Source organism: Falco cherrug, chromosome 11, assembly GCF_023634085.1.
Source record: "Falco cherrug isolate bFalChe1 chromosome 11, bFalChe1.pri, whole genome shotgun sequence".
Lineage (NCBI taxonomy): Eukaryota > Metazoa > Chordata > Aves > Falconiformes > Falconidae > Falco > Falco cherrug.
The window spans coordinates 19,568,761-19,583,123 of record NC_073707.1 but is presented as its reverse complement, the minus strand read 5'-3'; the positions used below and the strand labels follow the sequence as shown (position 1 = coordinate 19,583,123).

At 39.1% G+C, this 14,363-nt stretch overlaps 1 protein-coding gene across 5 annotated transcripts in view; it reads right to left on the bottom strand.

Moving 5' to 3' along the window:
• Nucleotides 1–14,363, bottom strand: part of ATP13A3 (ATPase 13A3) — a 58,753-nt gene that overhangs the window by 40,155 nt on the left and 4,235 nt on the right. Inside the window, exon 3 of one of the 5 annotated variants that reach the window (XM_055723447.1) lies at nt 10,266–10,333. The exons of the other annotated variants lie outside the window; for them this stretch is intronic. Within the exon in view, the coding sequence (XP_055579422.1) occupies nt 10,266–10,267 (2 nt within the window). The 5' untranslated portion in view covers nt 10,268–10,333. The remainder of the gene's footprint in view (nt 1–10,265; nt 10,334–14,363) is intronic. 5 annotated transcript variants of the gene reach the window in all.

Below are 14,363 nucleotides of genomic sequence, written 5' to 3'. Positions count from 1 at the left end.
GACTCCTCAAGTCTTTAAATCCATGTATGGATATGCATTAAAAAATTATCAAGTTGTTGCCATATGCTTACACTCTGTTATTTGTCTGCTTAAAATATGCAAGTAAATAAACCTACAAACTTGTGTCTTAAACATTCCTTATTTAATCCTTTTCAGCTCTTTGTTAAAATCCTGAGATAACTAAGAGTTTCTCTTACCAACAAGCAGTCCAGCAGCTGTCCTCTGCACTTGCTTTTGTTATCATGAGTTACCGAGGCAGTTCTTAATAACTGAGACCCTATCTACAAGGGAAGTCCTGACAAATGAACTATTTTGTCTAAAATCTAAAAAAAGTCTCCAAGGGCTTTTCAAACTGTTATCAAAAGATTAACATATCAAAGAAAATTTGGCACTGCTTGGAATGCCTTTTTTTTTTTTTTCCTTCTTCCCTCCAGTGTGGCTGAACAATTGCAAGACTGTGGCGGGCTGGCGCGGAGGCTGCGCTTCCAGGCATCAGCCGCCCGGTCCAGCTCCTATTCAAACCACAAATGCCTCACCAGGAGCCTGCAGACAATTTCAGGTCTATGCACGAGCCCTGATACTATCTGCCCAGCTAAAAGCATATATGCTTCTGACCAAGCCCTTCCTTCTATTTACAGCTGTCGTGAGTGAAGACAACAACATTAATTTTGAGGAGCTGGCAGATGACAAAGGCACCAGTTAAGAAATACATTTCTTACTCTCTGCATTTTACAGTTTATCACAAAGCATAATGAAGAAATCACATACACCAAATTAGACAGTCTTTAGAGATCAAGTGCTACAAAGCTAAAAAAGGGAACTTTGCCACTATCCGAACGTCACAGCAACAAGTTCCTTTTCTGTACAAGACAAGGATCAACCAGCATGGCTTTAGCAAGAACACAAAGGGCAAATTAAAAGATCTAGCAAGGCAGACAGGAAAAACAAGAGACATGCATGAAAAAGACCAAATTAAAAACCACCTATATGCAATGATTAATACAAGTCAATCTTCCCCAGCTCCCCATGTAATCACTGTCATTAAATGAACCAAGCACCATAAACTTCTACAGGAACAGAATTAAGACCAAAACAAAACCTGACCTGTCTAGAAAAAGATCATGGTATAGATCAAACAGGAATCATATTCCCAAAACCTGATCTAGTGTCTTACTAAGTGACCCATGGCTCTACTGGGTCCAAAAGAATCCATTACGGTATCTTTAAGGGCTACTGAAAAGACTAAAAATCCCTTTCCAGAATTTATTTCCAAGAAATATTTCCTCCATTAAGACACTTGACAGCTCCGGAGTCGAAAATTAAGTTTATAAATAGCTTGATGTCATTACAAGTCTTTCAGATTTCTGAAAAAATATCTTGGTCATTCTTAACTGCAACTAGCGCCTGTTGCATAGCAGATAGGCATCACCCTCAACTGTATCCTGACTAGCTGTCAGAACATAGAAAAACCCCGTTTTGTTTTGAAACTAGAAAGCCAAACATTATTTCAGGCACTCAAACATTTCTGCACTTTAGACCCATACTTCCAACCCTTTCCCACATGACGGAACGAACCCCGCAAGGTAACGGACCTTAGGAAGGTGATGTTTACCACCAGGGCACATTCCTGCTCCAGGAACACGCAACTCCCACACACTGAGAGCAGTTACCAAACAGGCCATTTTTCTCCAGACATTACAGTAAAGGTTTTCAGCATTCATGCAACAGACCTACAGGAGGTAAGCCATTGCTTTACGTATACAAAACACCAATAACGCCCAATCTCTGCCAAACTGGCAGTCATGAAACTAAAAAATGAAGAGGCGCTAGAGCTGAAGAACAGTAACAGACCAGGAAAAAGCATGGATGTATCTTCTGAGAATACACTGTTTCAGAACACATCTGATGTCTTAGGAAAGATGAAAACACAGCCTGGGATACAGCTGACCCTTAGCAGAAGAGGATGGCAATTCATTTTACAGAGCAACCGACAGAGGAAAAATGTATTCTTTGCCTCAGAATGCAGCTTCCCACAGTACCCTACAGGGGCTGTGTCCCAGGTGCTGCACCGGAGCACTCGGCACATCCAAGGAGTCGGTGCTCTGGAAGACAGTTCTGCACTCACACCTCAGGCCAAATACCAAAAGATGCTCTGAATATTAATTGATATGTCCACATGCATATAAAACAAAGTACCCCTTATCTAACCAGCAGAAAAAAACCAATGAAAATGCTTCTTCAAAGTTATTCCAGAAAGATTAAGAACTTTTTTCCTCTGCACCACAGAAGCCTTTCTCAACAGGCAAAAAAAAAAAAAAAAGTTTTTTAAAAAATCTGTTTGTGACTCAAGATCTCCTTTGCCATTCTGCTAATAAGACCTCTTGGTCTACACAAGACTTGACAGCACTGATGATGCAAAGCTGCAGCTGCATTCAATACATCACTTTTAACGCATGTGCAATATTTAACCTGATACTAGAATTGCCAGCAGCCAAGGAAAGAAGTTCTAGGTATAGCTTAAGAGACAATGATCTAGAAAAAGCACACTTTTAAATAGAGCTATAAAAATAGAAGGAAAACTCTTATCAGTTATTATTACTTGGGCTTGCAGCTCCTGCCCATGCCAACTGCCAATGAGTTCCACATACAATACCTGAAAAGCTGGATCTAAAATGCTGACTTAAAATGTGCTGTACCAATAAATGAATGGACAAGGAACAAAGCTAAGATGTAAGGATCAGAAAAAATAAAGATAAAAAAAGATTTAGGAGCACATTCTTCTCAAACCATATCACGTAACATGCTGCGTATGTTAAAAATCAGCGACCAAAAAAACCTCCAGCAAACTTCAACAGAACATTTTAAGCTTTCAAGAACTAAAACTAAAGCTTTTGCTCAGTGTTTTGGATGTAAGTCCCATATTTGCTTTCCAGTCTTTCTCCTTTATGTAAGGGATCCTATTTCAGTACCTATAAAAATAAAGTACTATTCCCTAAAATTTATCCACTGGCTGCTTTCAAAACAGATTGACAGAACCTACAGCCACTCAAAATGGAAAAAATGACCATTTTTAACTAGACTTGCAACTAAAAAAGCTGGGAGTCTATTTTAAAGGCTATAAGAATGCCCTGCTAAAATCCACATTATGACATCTTGTCTTCAAGGTACTCCTAAGTCTCAGTACCTCCTCAAAAGGAAAGAATCTCCAAAGTTCCTTTTTAGGGAATATCAGAATCTTCAAGGAGCTTCTGTATACAGGTATGCCTGCACTTGGCATTTTTCCTTCCCTGATGTGTGCTACTGTTGCAGTGACAACTTCCACTTAGTATCTAGGACCACAGCCATGATATGTGGCAGATGGGATTACGTTACACCCAGGACTTGGAGGGATCCATACATCTGAGCTGCAGCACAACGCTGCAGACTTCTCACACCACCTGGCAAGCCTGACACCATGTGAGAGCGCCTGTCTTCACCTACCCCCAAAACAGAAAAGCCATGTCACTCAAAGACCACTTCAAAACTGACACAGATTGCTTCATACCCAATATACAACTTAGCAAAGTCTGGAGGTATCACTTTTGTGACCATAAAAAAACCCAAAGGTTATCATATTTTACTTTAACATACACTATGATAAGCTTACATGCGTAGTTTAAATTTGTAAGGCTTTCGGAATTATTTTAACATATCAATATTTTTACAAGGTTGTTGCCCATGTTACAAACACAAAAGATACTCTCCTTGAGAGGCACCCTCAGCCTGAGAAATGCACCTTACACGGATGGAAGCCAATGCAATTTACACTTCTCCAGTAGCTTGCAGCTGAACCCTTAAATACAAAATTTCCACATAACGTACAATAAATGTTTGCGTAAGACATACAAGCTAAAAAGAACTATGGAAGATCAAAAATCCTCCAGCTATATTTTGAAAGGGTTTAAGGTTATAATTTGTACTGCAAACAAAGCTTAACACTTTAGTCAACTAACCAAGCTCTAACAATAAGAATGACATAATAGTTTAATGAATACATGGAAATTTTACAAGTACACGAGCTAAATTTTAACAAAGCCCTCCACTCAATACCTATTTTATCACTTCCCATCTCGGGCTTTCTGTTATAATACAAGCTTTTGTTTCTGTGTTTAGGCTTAAGGAAGACCATTGTATCCAACAATCACCAAACCAAAATTGTATTTACATTTGTAGAGTGTATTCTTTGTAAAGTATACTTTTTGCAGGCTGTAATAGCAATTGCAATGTTTATAGTAGACTACATGCTACATTATGGAAAGATAATTCTAAATCTAACAATAAACTCAGTACCACAATTGCTCATGATAAAGTACTACAGCCAATACTATACTCAAAACTTACTTTTGAACTGATCTTCAGATCATTATTTTCAGACCACTTACAAGTTATTTATTAACGCAACAGCACAAGCACAAGTTGAAGACATGTTAGAAGAGAATATAGGAAAGCACTTGGTCCTATCAAGGACAACTAGTCAAGCACTCCACTGCCCAGCCTTCCTGGCATCTCATTTATCATCCTTCAAGCAGCAGCTATTAAATGAAAATTTTCAACTGATAAATCAAGCACCAAAAGTCAAAATTGCCCAGAGCTTGTTCCCACTCTCAGGCACACAGAAACACAGTCTTTCCTTGTTTCCTTTTTAGATTTGTGGATCTCCTACCTGGCTACCATGAGGGAAGTAGACCTGTCCCACAGTCAGGGAATCCAATAAAGTAAACGCTTATCTCGGATGCTTATTGTTTCTTTCGTCTCTTGGAAGAGTATACAACATTTGGGTTAGAATTCACAGACTTTGACAACAGACACAATGAAATGTTTTATTTATTCTTGGAAGAGAACGTTAAACTGTTTCAAATACCTTGGGTAAGGCACGGCGCCATTACACCCAGCTGAGCGCTGAAGCCTTTTCCAAAAAGACGTTCCTTTCTTGCATGGGGTGTGAACTTTACTCAGTCCTTCTATTTGATTAAATAACCAAGACTATTATGGTTAGATAATGGAGACGGCAAAGATGTCCCATCCCAGCACCTAGAGAACCACAAGTATTCTAGTGGAGAAATGGGAGTCTGAAGATCCAAATCCAGCAACAATGGGTCCTTTCAAGGAAGCATTTCCCCTCAGGGGCTGTGCCAAGAGCCCAACCTTTCCTGTGTGGCTGCCGCCTTATTGTGCAATGTAGAGTATCTGCTTCCTGGGATATATTTGCTTTTGTAGTATGGATGCTCAGTAACAGGAGGCAATGACTTTTTTTTCCTCTTCCTCTAAATTCTTGGAAAATATTTTTGAGGTTAACATAAGAACATTTTAATCAAATTTCTCTTTGGAAATCAGAGATTTCCTACAAGGAGATCATCAAGCACAACCAGACTAATCACAAGGGATGAACTTTCCTCTGAAGTTTAGGCATTCAACTTCTGTTTCCTCAAAAGCACATATAGTTGACATACAGCTAAGACTACAGCATAGTCTGAGAACCATACTCATCACAAGCAAGCAATCTGCTTTAGCGTCTTTCTTTGCTTTCCCATTGTAAGCATGAGTTAGGACCTTTCATTGCTTTCAGCCGAGGATTCTGAGACAAAGCAGCAGTATTTCTTCATGTTTTCCTGAAGTCATTATATAAGACTTCAAGAATCTTAACATTCAACTACGTGACTGCTAAATGCACTCACAGAGTACCTTCAGATTAACAGAAATAGCAACAAATTGCACTCACTTCTAAAAATGTGTTCAGTAAGATGTATACATGCAGATATGTTACAACTTCAGCACTTAAACCTGGGTTTTCTAATGTTTATTGAAAGTACAATTTTTTTAAACAGTCACAATAAATCGATACAGAGCCTTAAGTATGCGGCACATTCACTTTACTTAGATCGGAAACACTTTAAGGGAAGAGCTCTTCTTGTGTGCAACCAACCCACAAATCAATTGAAATACACATGACAAACTGCTAAAACTTTAATTATTAGTGTTGTTATATGATATTTAAAATTAAAAGGTTGCATCAAAATTTAACACAATTTAAGATGTCAGGCAGGACAATTTATTCACCTTGATCAAATTCTAACAACTGAAGCGAGAGAAAAATCTGCAAACCAGTTCCATTCAGAGATCAGACTACTGCTGAAGACTATTTTCTCATGCACAGGAATTTATACAACCTGACAGCTTACCTCCTGGAAATGATTAATTTACTCTCAGAACTACCATATGAGGTAAGATGAGAAAACCAAGGGCAGAAGTTCCACTCTCTATGTCCATGAGCAGAGCTTTGACAAAGACAAAAGAGAACAGGACTGTAACATTTAACACAATGCCTCCACACCTGTAATGTAAACTTTGGCTGAGGTTCATCTATCTGCGATGTCCTAGTCATTCAGAACAGTCCTACAAACCCAGAAGAGCTTTAGCTATTTAGTAAACAGTTACCCCTCAGAAAAGGACTTCTACAATTCATGAAATTAGATGACCCCACAGCAGCCTACTACAGTAAGTTTCATCACTGCCTCAAATAGCTCGACCTAAATGATACTTCACAGCACTTGTATACCTCTTGGGAATTATTCCCACAGCATCAGGAATGGGAGACGTCTTCCATATAACGGAAACAGACTCTGCAAAAATCTGACACGTCCCCTCAGCTGCTGCAATCTTCTCAGCACTGATGACAGCCAGAAAAGGTGTTCAGGCTTGCTTTTCCCAGTAAGCAACAGCTTTTGGTTATCACTCCGTTTATAGGTAACTTTCATTCTGCACACTTACCTAAAAGGAGAAATTCTCCTTTAACATATCATGTCTAGAGCAGTATTTATGTCCACATTTGAGCTACCTTTTTAATATTTTTTTTTCTTTCCTAGACTATAAACTTTTTTATAACAGCACTAAGAGATGTAACTATCAGTCTTCTCTGCTACAAGAAGTTGGGGTTTTTTAAAAGCAAGACTGAAATCTTGTAAGTACGTACATTAGTTGTATCACAGGGCACTCTTCCCTCAAGCATTGATCTCACTAACTGAAATATCACCAAGGTCTAGCCAAGTATTCACAAGCAGGCTCTTCTCAAATACCTCTGGTCCAGATACTCTACTCAGATTTCACCCATCAGCCTTCTTTTTTCATAAATGTTAGGTGAAAACAGAGGTTAGCTTTCTAAAGCACCGTTAAGGACTGCCACAATCTTCCACATACATTAAATGCATAAGCAGCTTTTACTTTATACCTTCTGAATGGAAGTAAACAAATAGGAAGACTCCTGAAGGCTAAGAGAGCAACAAAGTAACAGTCCCTAAAAGGTCAGATTGAATGTGCCCTTAGCCTAGCATCCTGAAGAGCAACAGTCAAGGAGGCATCACAGGTAGAGTCATACAATGATACTTCCCAGTAGACTCTCTCCAATCCCAGTGACTTGTGGTTCAAGAGCTTCACAAGCCAAATACCATATCATCTTATTTAATACTAAATGGATTTTTCTTAATTTTTTATTACTACTACTTTGGGGCACATTTTAAGCTTGCCAACATCCTGCAAAGAACCCCCAAGTTCATGAGGAAGGGGGTTTTTTCCTTATTTTGATGCTTCGTGTACTAGTGTCAGCTGAAGTCTCCTACTTCTTGTGTTTGAAAGGGCAGTGAAGTTATGCCTTAATCATAGGTGGTAGGGAGGGTGTGATTCTTTTATAAACTGTTTTATCCCACACCCTGCAGTCCTCTCCACTCCACACAGAAATTACTATCTGCTTCCCTTACAGAGGATATTCCATACTTCCGATCATGCTCATCAGCATCTTTCACAATTCTATGTATCTTTCATACAATGCCTCATCCTCTGTAAGAATGTGCATGTGGCAAACAACATATTAATACCACAAATAAATTAGAAAATAGTACACTACACAAATCGCTAATTAAGATTAGTTTAAAACCATTTTACAAGAGCAGAAGTATCCATTTTCCCTCATACATCAGTCTTTACGGGTAAGCAGAAGAGAAGTCACACACTCCTAGAAGCACCTGCTGGTTACATTAAATGCTGATGCTTAAAAAATAATCTACAGAATAGAAGCATTAAATATCATTATGTACATCACAAAAACACATATTCCAGGTGGGCCTGGTTCTGGGCAACTGGCTCTACGTGGCCCTGCTTGAGCAGGGGACTGGAAAAAGTAACCTTGAGAGGGCCCTTCCAACATCAACCATCCCGTGAGTCTGCCATTCCATTTATCATACCCAGAACATTTTCACAAAAGAACATTCAAACAATGGTGGCTCTCAAGATGAAAGATTCATAACAAACATTTTAATGATTTTTCATAAGGCATCATGGAATTAAACCGGCAATTACCTAAGTACCAAATTCCTCATCATCTAATCCCAGATCCCTGAAATACCTCTAGAACTTAAGAAGCTCCCACCAGGACTATTCCCACATGCATTTCTGATGATCACATGTCTTTCTGGATTTCTGGTTTATGGGATGAAGCTAACACTTCTATTCCAGATGGTGCCACAGCATCCAAATCCCCACCCTCACCTTGCGCTTCAAACCCCGTAGTAAAGGGATCAAGGGCAGAGCACAGAATATATCTAAAAGCACTTCAAGCACAAAGTAAGCAATTTTTCTTTTAGCCTGGCTTTCTACACAACGGAAGGGGGTGGACATTCACAGTTTACGTAGAAGTGATCACAGGGCAGGTCTGTCAAAGCTGACACCTCGCCCTGAAGCTTCAACTGGATCATAAGACTTAAGCATAAACTGAATGCCTTGTAGAGGCTCTGCAGTCCTCAAATTCCTACGCTCCTTAGAGAAACCACAGCAAAGTAGCCTGATTTAGATGCAGTAGGGTTTATCCAAGATAGCTAGCAAACTACTAGGATTAATACAGTTAAGAAATCCACTCATGCAACTTTCTGGCGAACATTAACTCAACTCCCGTCTTACCTGCAAGCGTACCAACCATCTCATAGAGTTTTTTTAAAATGCCTTCATTATCAAGGTAGAACAAAAGAACTTAGGAAAGCATTCTAGTGGCTATATCACAACTGCTGTATGAATATTCACTTTGGTTTCTCCTTGACCACAGCACTCAAAGGAAATCCACAAGCAACTATTTCACATGAATGAAAGTAAAACAATCAAAAAGGTTTTGAGAAAGACCAAAGCTCTGAAAATTACCTTATTTCTATGGAACATTAAGAAGGGAGTCAGCTACAAGTTACTGTATTTTTGCTATCTTTCAAATGGATGTTACAGATACCAAGACCATTTTCATAGCTGTATTCAACAGATTCACTACGACACTTTGAAAATTATGACTTATTAACTTAGCTAAAACAAAATTTAAGATCCAAGGAATAAGGATGTTCCCTGACAGAGGAAAGCATAGATGACACACACACTCCAGGAACCCAGCAAAGATAAAACAGGAGGATAGAGTGAAACACTAAGCAGATGATTCACCACAAAATACTGCCCCATGAACTTAGCAAACTCAAATACCTAGGTATGACTCAATGTCCACAATATAAAAAATACAGTCTCCAAGGAAAATGAGCTTTACAAAAAGGTAAACTACTTCAGTTTAGCAGTAAGTCAATAAAAAGCATTTCCTCAGAGTGCACACCAAAACATTCCCCACCTGATACAGCTTCTGTTGACAGTAGCTAATGAGCCAGCACAATTACTATCTGACTATAGTACGTGTAAGTTCTCCTACCACATCCACCAATACTATATATAACAAGCGTTACCCAACTTCAGCTGGACAAACAATTATGGCATTTAATATCCTATTGCTTCCCAGACATTTATGCCATGGGAGGGTAACAGCAAGCAGAAGAAACTGAGGCACTCTACATTTGTTCCACATGCATGATGCAAGCTAACACAAATTCAAAATACTTTGCAGTGAAACCTGAGCAAAACACTCCTATGATCTATTCTACCAATGGAGTTAGGTGAACCAGCTATCTTCAACAAAAACACAGCAGCAATTTAGCGCACCAGATAATCACTACCACAATGATCACAGGCTGAGAAATGGTGTTATAAATGCTACTAGCTTACCAGTGCCAGCTTGACGCACCAAAATCCTTCATAACGCAGGCTCAGAATACAATTATGCCAGCAGTCTTGCTACTGACAAAAGCTGTCTCTTGGGAAGGGATGCTGCCAGATAAAGGAAAGGGTGGCGCAGGGAAGAGCACTATGAGGATACTTACATTTACATGCCATAGAGTAAGGACACAAGCTGACAAGACCTTAAATTATTTCTCCTTGTGCTCTCCCCCTATAAAAGACATACAATTTGTGTGGTGAAACATTATGTGTGTTCCTACATTTTTCCCTATTTATTACTATAGTTAAGCTATTTCTGCTGGAAAAGACATGGTCATAAGAAAATGCCATTTATATTGCAGACAAAAATTAGAATCTGTAGATGTACTAATGAAACTTCAGAAGTCAGGACCCCGAGTACACTTCCAACCAATGAAGACTACATGATGGTGGCTTTCCAAGTGCTTCTGTTCACTCAGACACATTACATCTACCTCTGCTCCAAACACATGCCCTTCACTATGGGTTGCTCTCACCCAAGCACTGGTAACTGTCACTGCAGTACAATTGTACAGAACACAAATAGAAGCTGTGTTTCAGCCGTACACTGTTGACATTTAAAACCTGCCTGTCCAAACTGGCGCCAACACCATTACTCCTTTTCACACAACAGGTCTTCAATATTGCCAGTATTAAGGCTCAGTAGATTGCCTCTAGCCATAACACATGGCTATGATGCAGGAACGTAATGTCAAAACCCTCTCTTGAAACACTAAACTTTTTTTGTGGTCCTTGCCAAACGGACCAAATGAAGATAGGTTTAATCCAAAGAATGCACTCTGCAAGACTGCACATTTGAAAGCCCTTTTATGTTCCTGTTTGAATTAGCAGTTGGTCTGAAAAGAACTTTTGCTGGCTTGTCAGATCTGGAGTACTGCTATAGTGACAGAAGCACCAGTTTTAGACAGCAGCACCCTCAGCCAAAGACTGCTCAAGCCAATGGAACAATCCTTTGAATTCACTGGGCTTCAGATCAAGCCTTCACAACTTAGTGACAATGGCATATATGTAAGATTCCTCCACTCCTCTTAAGACAAAAACAGATCCCTTGTTTGAAAAACAGAGGTAAGAAAAACTATCCTGCTGAGAGAAAAAAATTCTCTAGCAATCCAACAGTAAGAGGACTTTTTGGGATATTCATATGTACCCAAAAGTTACACAGTTCAGTAACTACTATTACAATGTGACACTAAAGTCAGGCAGGTAATGCAACATAACTGCCAACACATGGTACAATCTCCACATTAGAAGCCAACCCTTACCTACGTCACTGAACTTTCAGCTCCTGCTATCTACTGCTGCATTGAACACATCCTCCAGAAGATAAGCTCTTGCTACTGACGTTAAACACTGTGGCAGATCTAAAGGCCAGGGTTCACAAGGGTAACTGTATTTTTCTTCCCTGAGTTGGAGACATGGTTTGACAGCAAAATGCACTGGATTAATTTAAAAGTTTCTGCACATTCCAGTTATCTTACAAATCTATCGCTGAAATAGAAGGAATCGTTGGATCCTTTGTTTTGTCATGCAGTCTACTGCAGACAATCAAAAGCAATTACAAACGTGCACAAAAATCATGACATATAGAATAACAGCATGTCTATACTCACGGCTGGACTTTCCCACTTTGAAATCTGTCCATCCTCACTTAGACACCCTGTACTGGTGAATATACCAAAGCATATGTCCTTCAAAAAGGATCTTCAAAGTCAAAAACAGGCTTTTTGTAAGTATGAAGCAGAAGCATTAGGACTACCACCTGAGCCTAAAGCAGTAATCTGAAGCTACTATGGGTACTAAAATGATTGAAAGTTCCTCAGCATTCTGCTACGCTGAAGTTACGCAGACACACACATTGCTGTCCTGTGGGTTTACATGGAGGTTTAAACCAACATGACAGTGCAAGAAAACTTGCTCCATTTGCAAGAGGCAGCATCCTTGAGAAGACAGCAACATCCAGAACACCGTATGTTTCCAAACCAATACAAACAGCACGGTCTGGCCATTTGAACCTGTGCAAGGTCTAAACTCATATTATATGACCAAGCAATGGACAAAGAACCCTGTGTATGTCTTCTTCAGCCCCAACTTCACACAAACTAAAACTAGAATCCTATAAAATGAGATGAAGGGGACATCAATTACCCATCCTAAACCAACTATACCAGTCTTTCTCAACAAACGAACTTGTTATTCATGGCCACCAATAAAAGACTTTTTAAAGTACCATTTTTACTGTGCAAAAGTTAAAAGCCTAATTGGTGTTTTCCTTGATGAAACTTAATCCCATTTCAAGCTGCCCATCACGGTCATTGAAAATAGCATTTCCTTCTTACGAATCTTTTAAATATTTGAAATGTCTTACATTCCCCTTAACCTCCTCATCTCTTGCCAAAATAACTCAGATTTTCTTCCATCTTTATGAAGTTGTTTCCTCGAACTCTGATCATTTGCATTTCTCTCCTCTGAACTCTTTCCAAGTGGTCCAAATTCTTCTTGAATTTTGGCACCCAAACTGATGCTGTCTGCACATTGAGAGTATACCAACAGCAAATAAAGCCAACGGATTTAAACTTGACATCTCACAGACAATACTGCCATTTAAACATCCCAGTAAGATATTTGCCTCTTCTGCAAACAGCATGACACTGACTCACGTTCAACTTGTGATCCAGTACACCCCCAGGTCCTTTTTGTAGTACCTAACCTCACCCTGCATTTGCACAGCTGATAATTCCTGCTGAAGTGCAGTACTCTGCATTTGTCCCATCCTGTTTTTCAGGTCATTTTGAACTCTCATAATATCCTCCAACACATAGTCCCTGGGAATTTAATAAGCACATTTAATCTGCCAGTTGACTGATGCTTTCATTAAAGGCAACCGTACCCAGGACAGAACCCTTCAACACAACCTCTCATTTCAACACTAAATCATTAATTACTGTTATCCAAATAGGATCATCTACCCAATTTTGCATGTCTCCTAGACTGCTTTCCCCAGATCATGTCTCCATTTACTTACAAGGCCATTAAAATGTGGAAAACCTTATTACATTAATCAATCAGGAGACAAGACCTCCACTGCTTGTGCCATAGCCACAAAGCCTTCTGCTCTTCAGTAAAGATATATTAGACTTTGGACACAATTAGTTTTCCCACAAATCAGTTCATGCTGTTACTCTTCTCATAGTTATCTTCCAAACACTTGAAAATAGAGCGTTTGCTTATTAATGTCAACTGACAGAAAAACTGAGATGAAGTGAACTACCAGACTTCAACTCCTCTTCCTCAGCTCTCTTCCATTATAATTCTCTGAAGACTCATTCTTTCCCAGTCTTCTAGTACTTCTGAGTATTTCCAGATAATATTTTTGCATTTTTTGAGCTGCTTTGACAACTGTACAGTGAAGCTTATCAGGGCCAGCTGATGCAGAAACATCTAATGGAAGCACACTCTAGTGTAAAATATTACCTTATCACAAGTATCAATAAGATTAAGCACCTGCATGACACTGTCTTAGAGAACACAAGCAAAATAGGCACTGAGCGCTTTAAATGTTCTGCATCTTTCGTAGATACATATGTTCTCCACTGAATCAAGAAAGACATTTCCCAATCTTCCTCCTGCTATTAACATACCTCTACAGGAACCTTGCTAGCTTTTATGCCTCTTGCTAGTTGCAATTCCATTTGCACTTTGGCCTTTCCAATATCTACCACTACTATTCGTTTATACATGTTCTTCGTAACATGACTTATTTTCATGCTCTACATATATTTTTTTCTTGCATCCAAAGTCAGTAAAAGCTCATAAGTTGGTCTTACAACTTTATTTATCAAAATCCTTCCCATTTTGCTGTTCTGTCTCCTACCATTTATAAGGATCATGAGCTCTGATATCACAGCCATTGCCATTTATCACCTTTCATTTTGGCATCCTCTAGCCAGAATAAAATCTCAAGGAGTGGCCATTTTTGTTGCTATATGTACTTTCTAAACTGAAAATGTCACCATCACATAAATTTGTAAAAGGTCAAAAAATGAAGAGGTAAGTATTTTGATTTTGAAGGATGGTCTTTTGGTTTTAAATACCACATGAAAACTCAATCCAACTAAGTAGTCATGAACTTGCGAACACTTCCAGTACCTGGTCCTCTTCCAAAGGGCTGCTTTAAGATGAACAATGCAAAGCCAACATTCTAA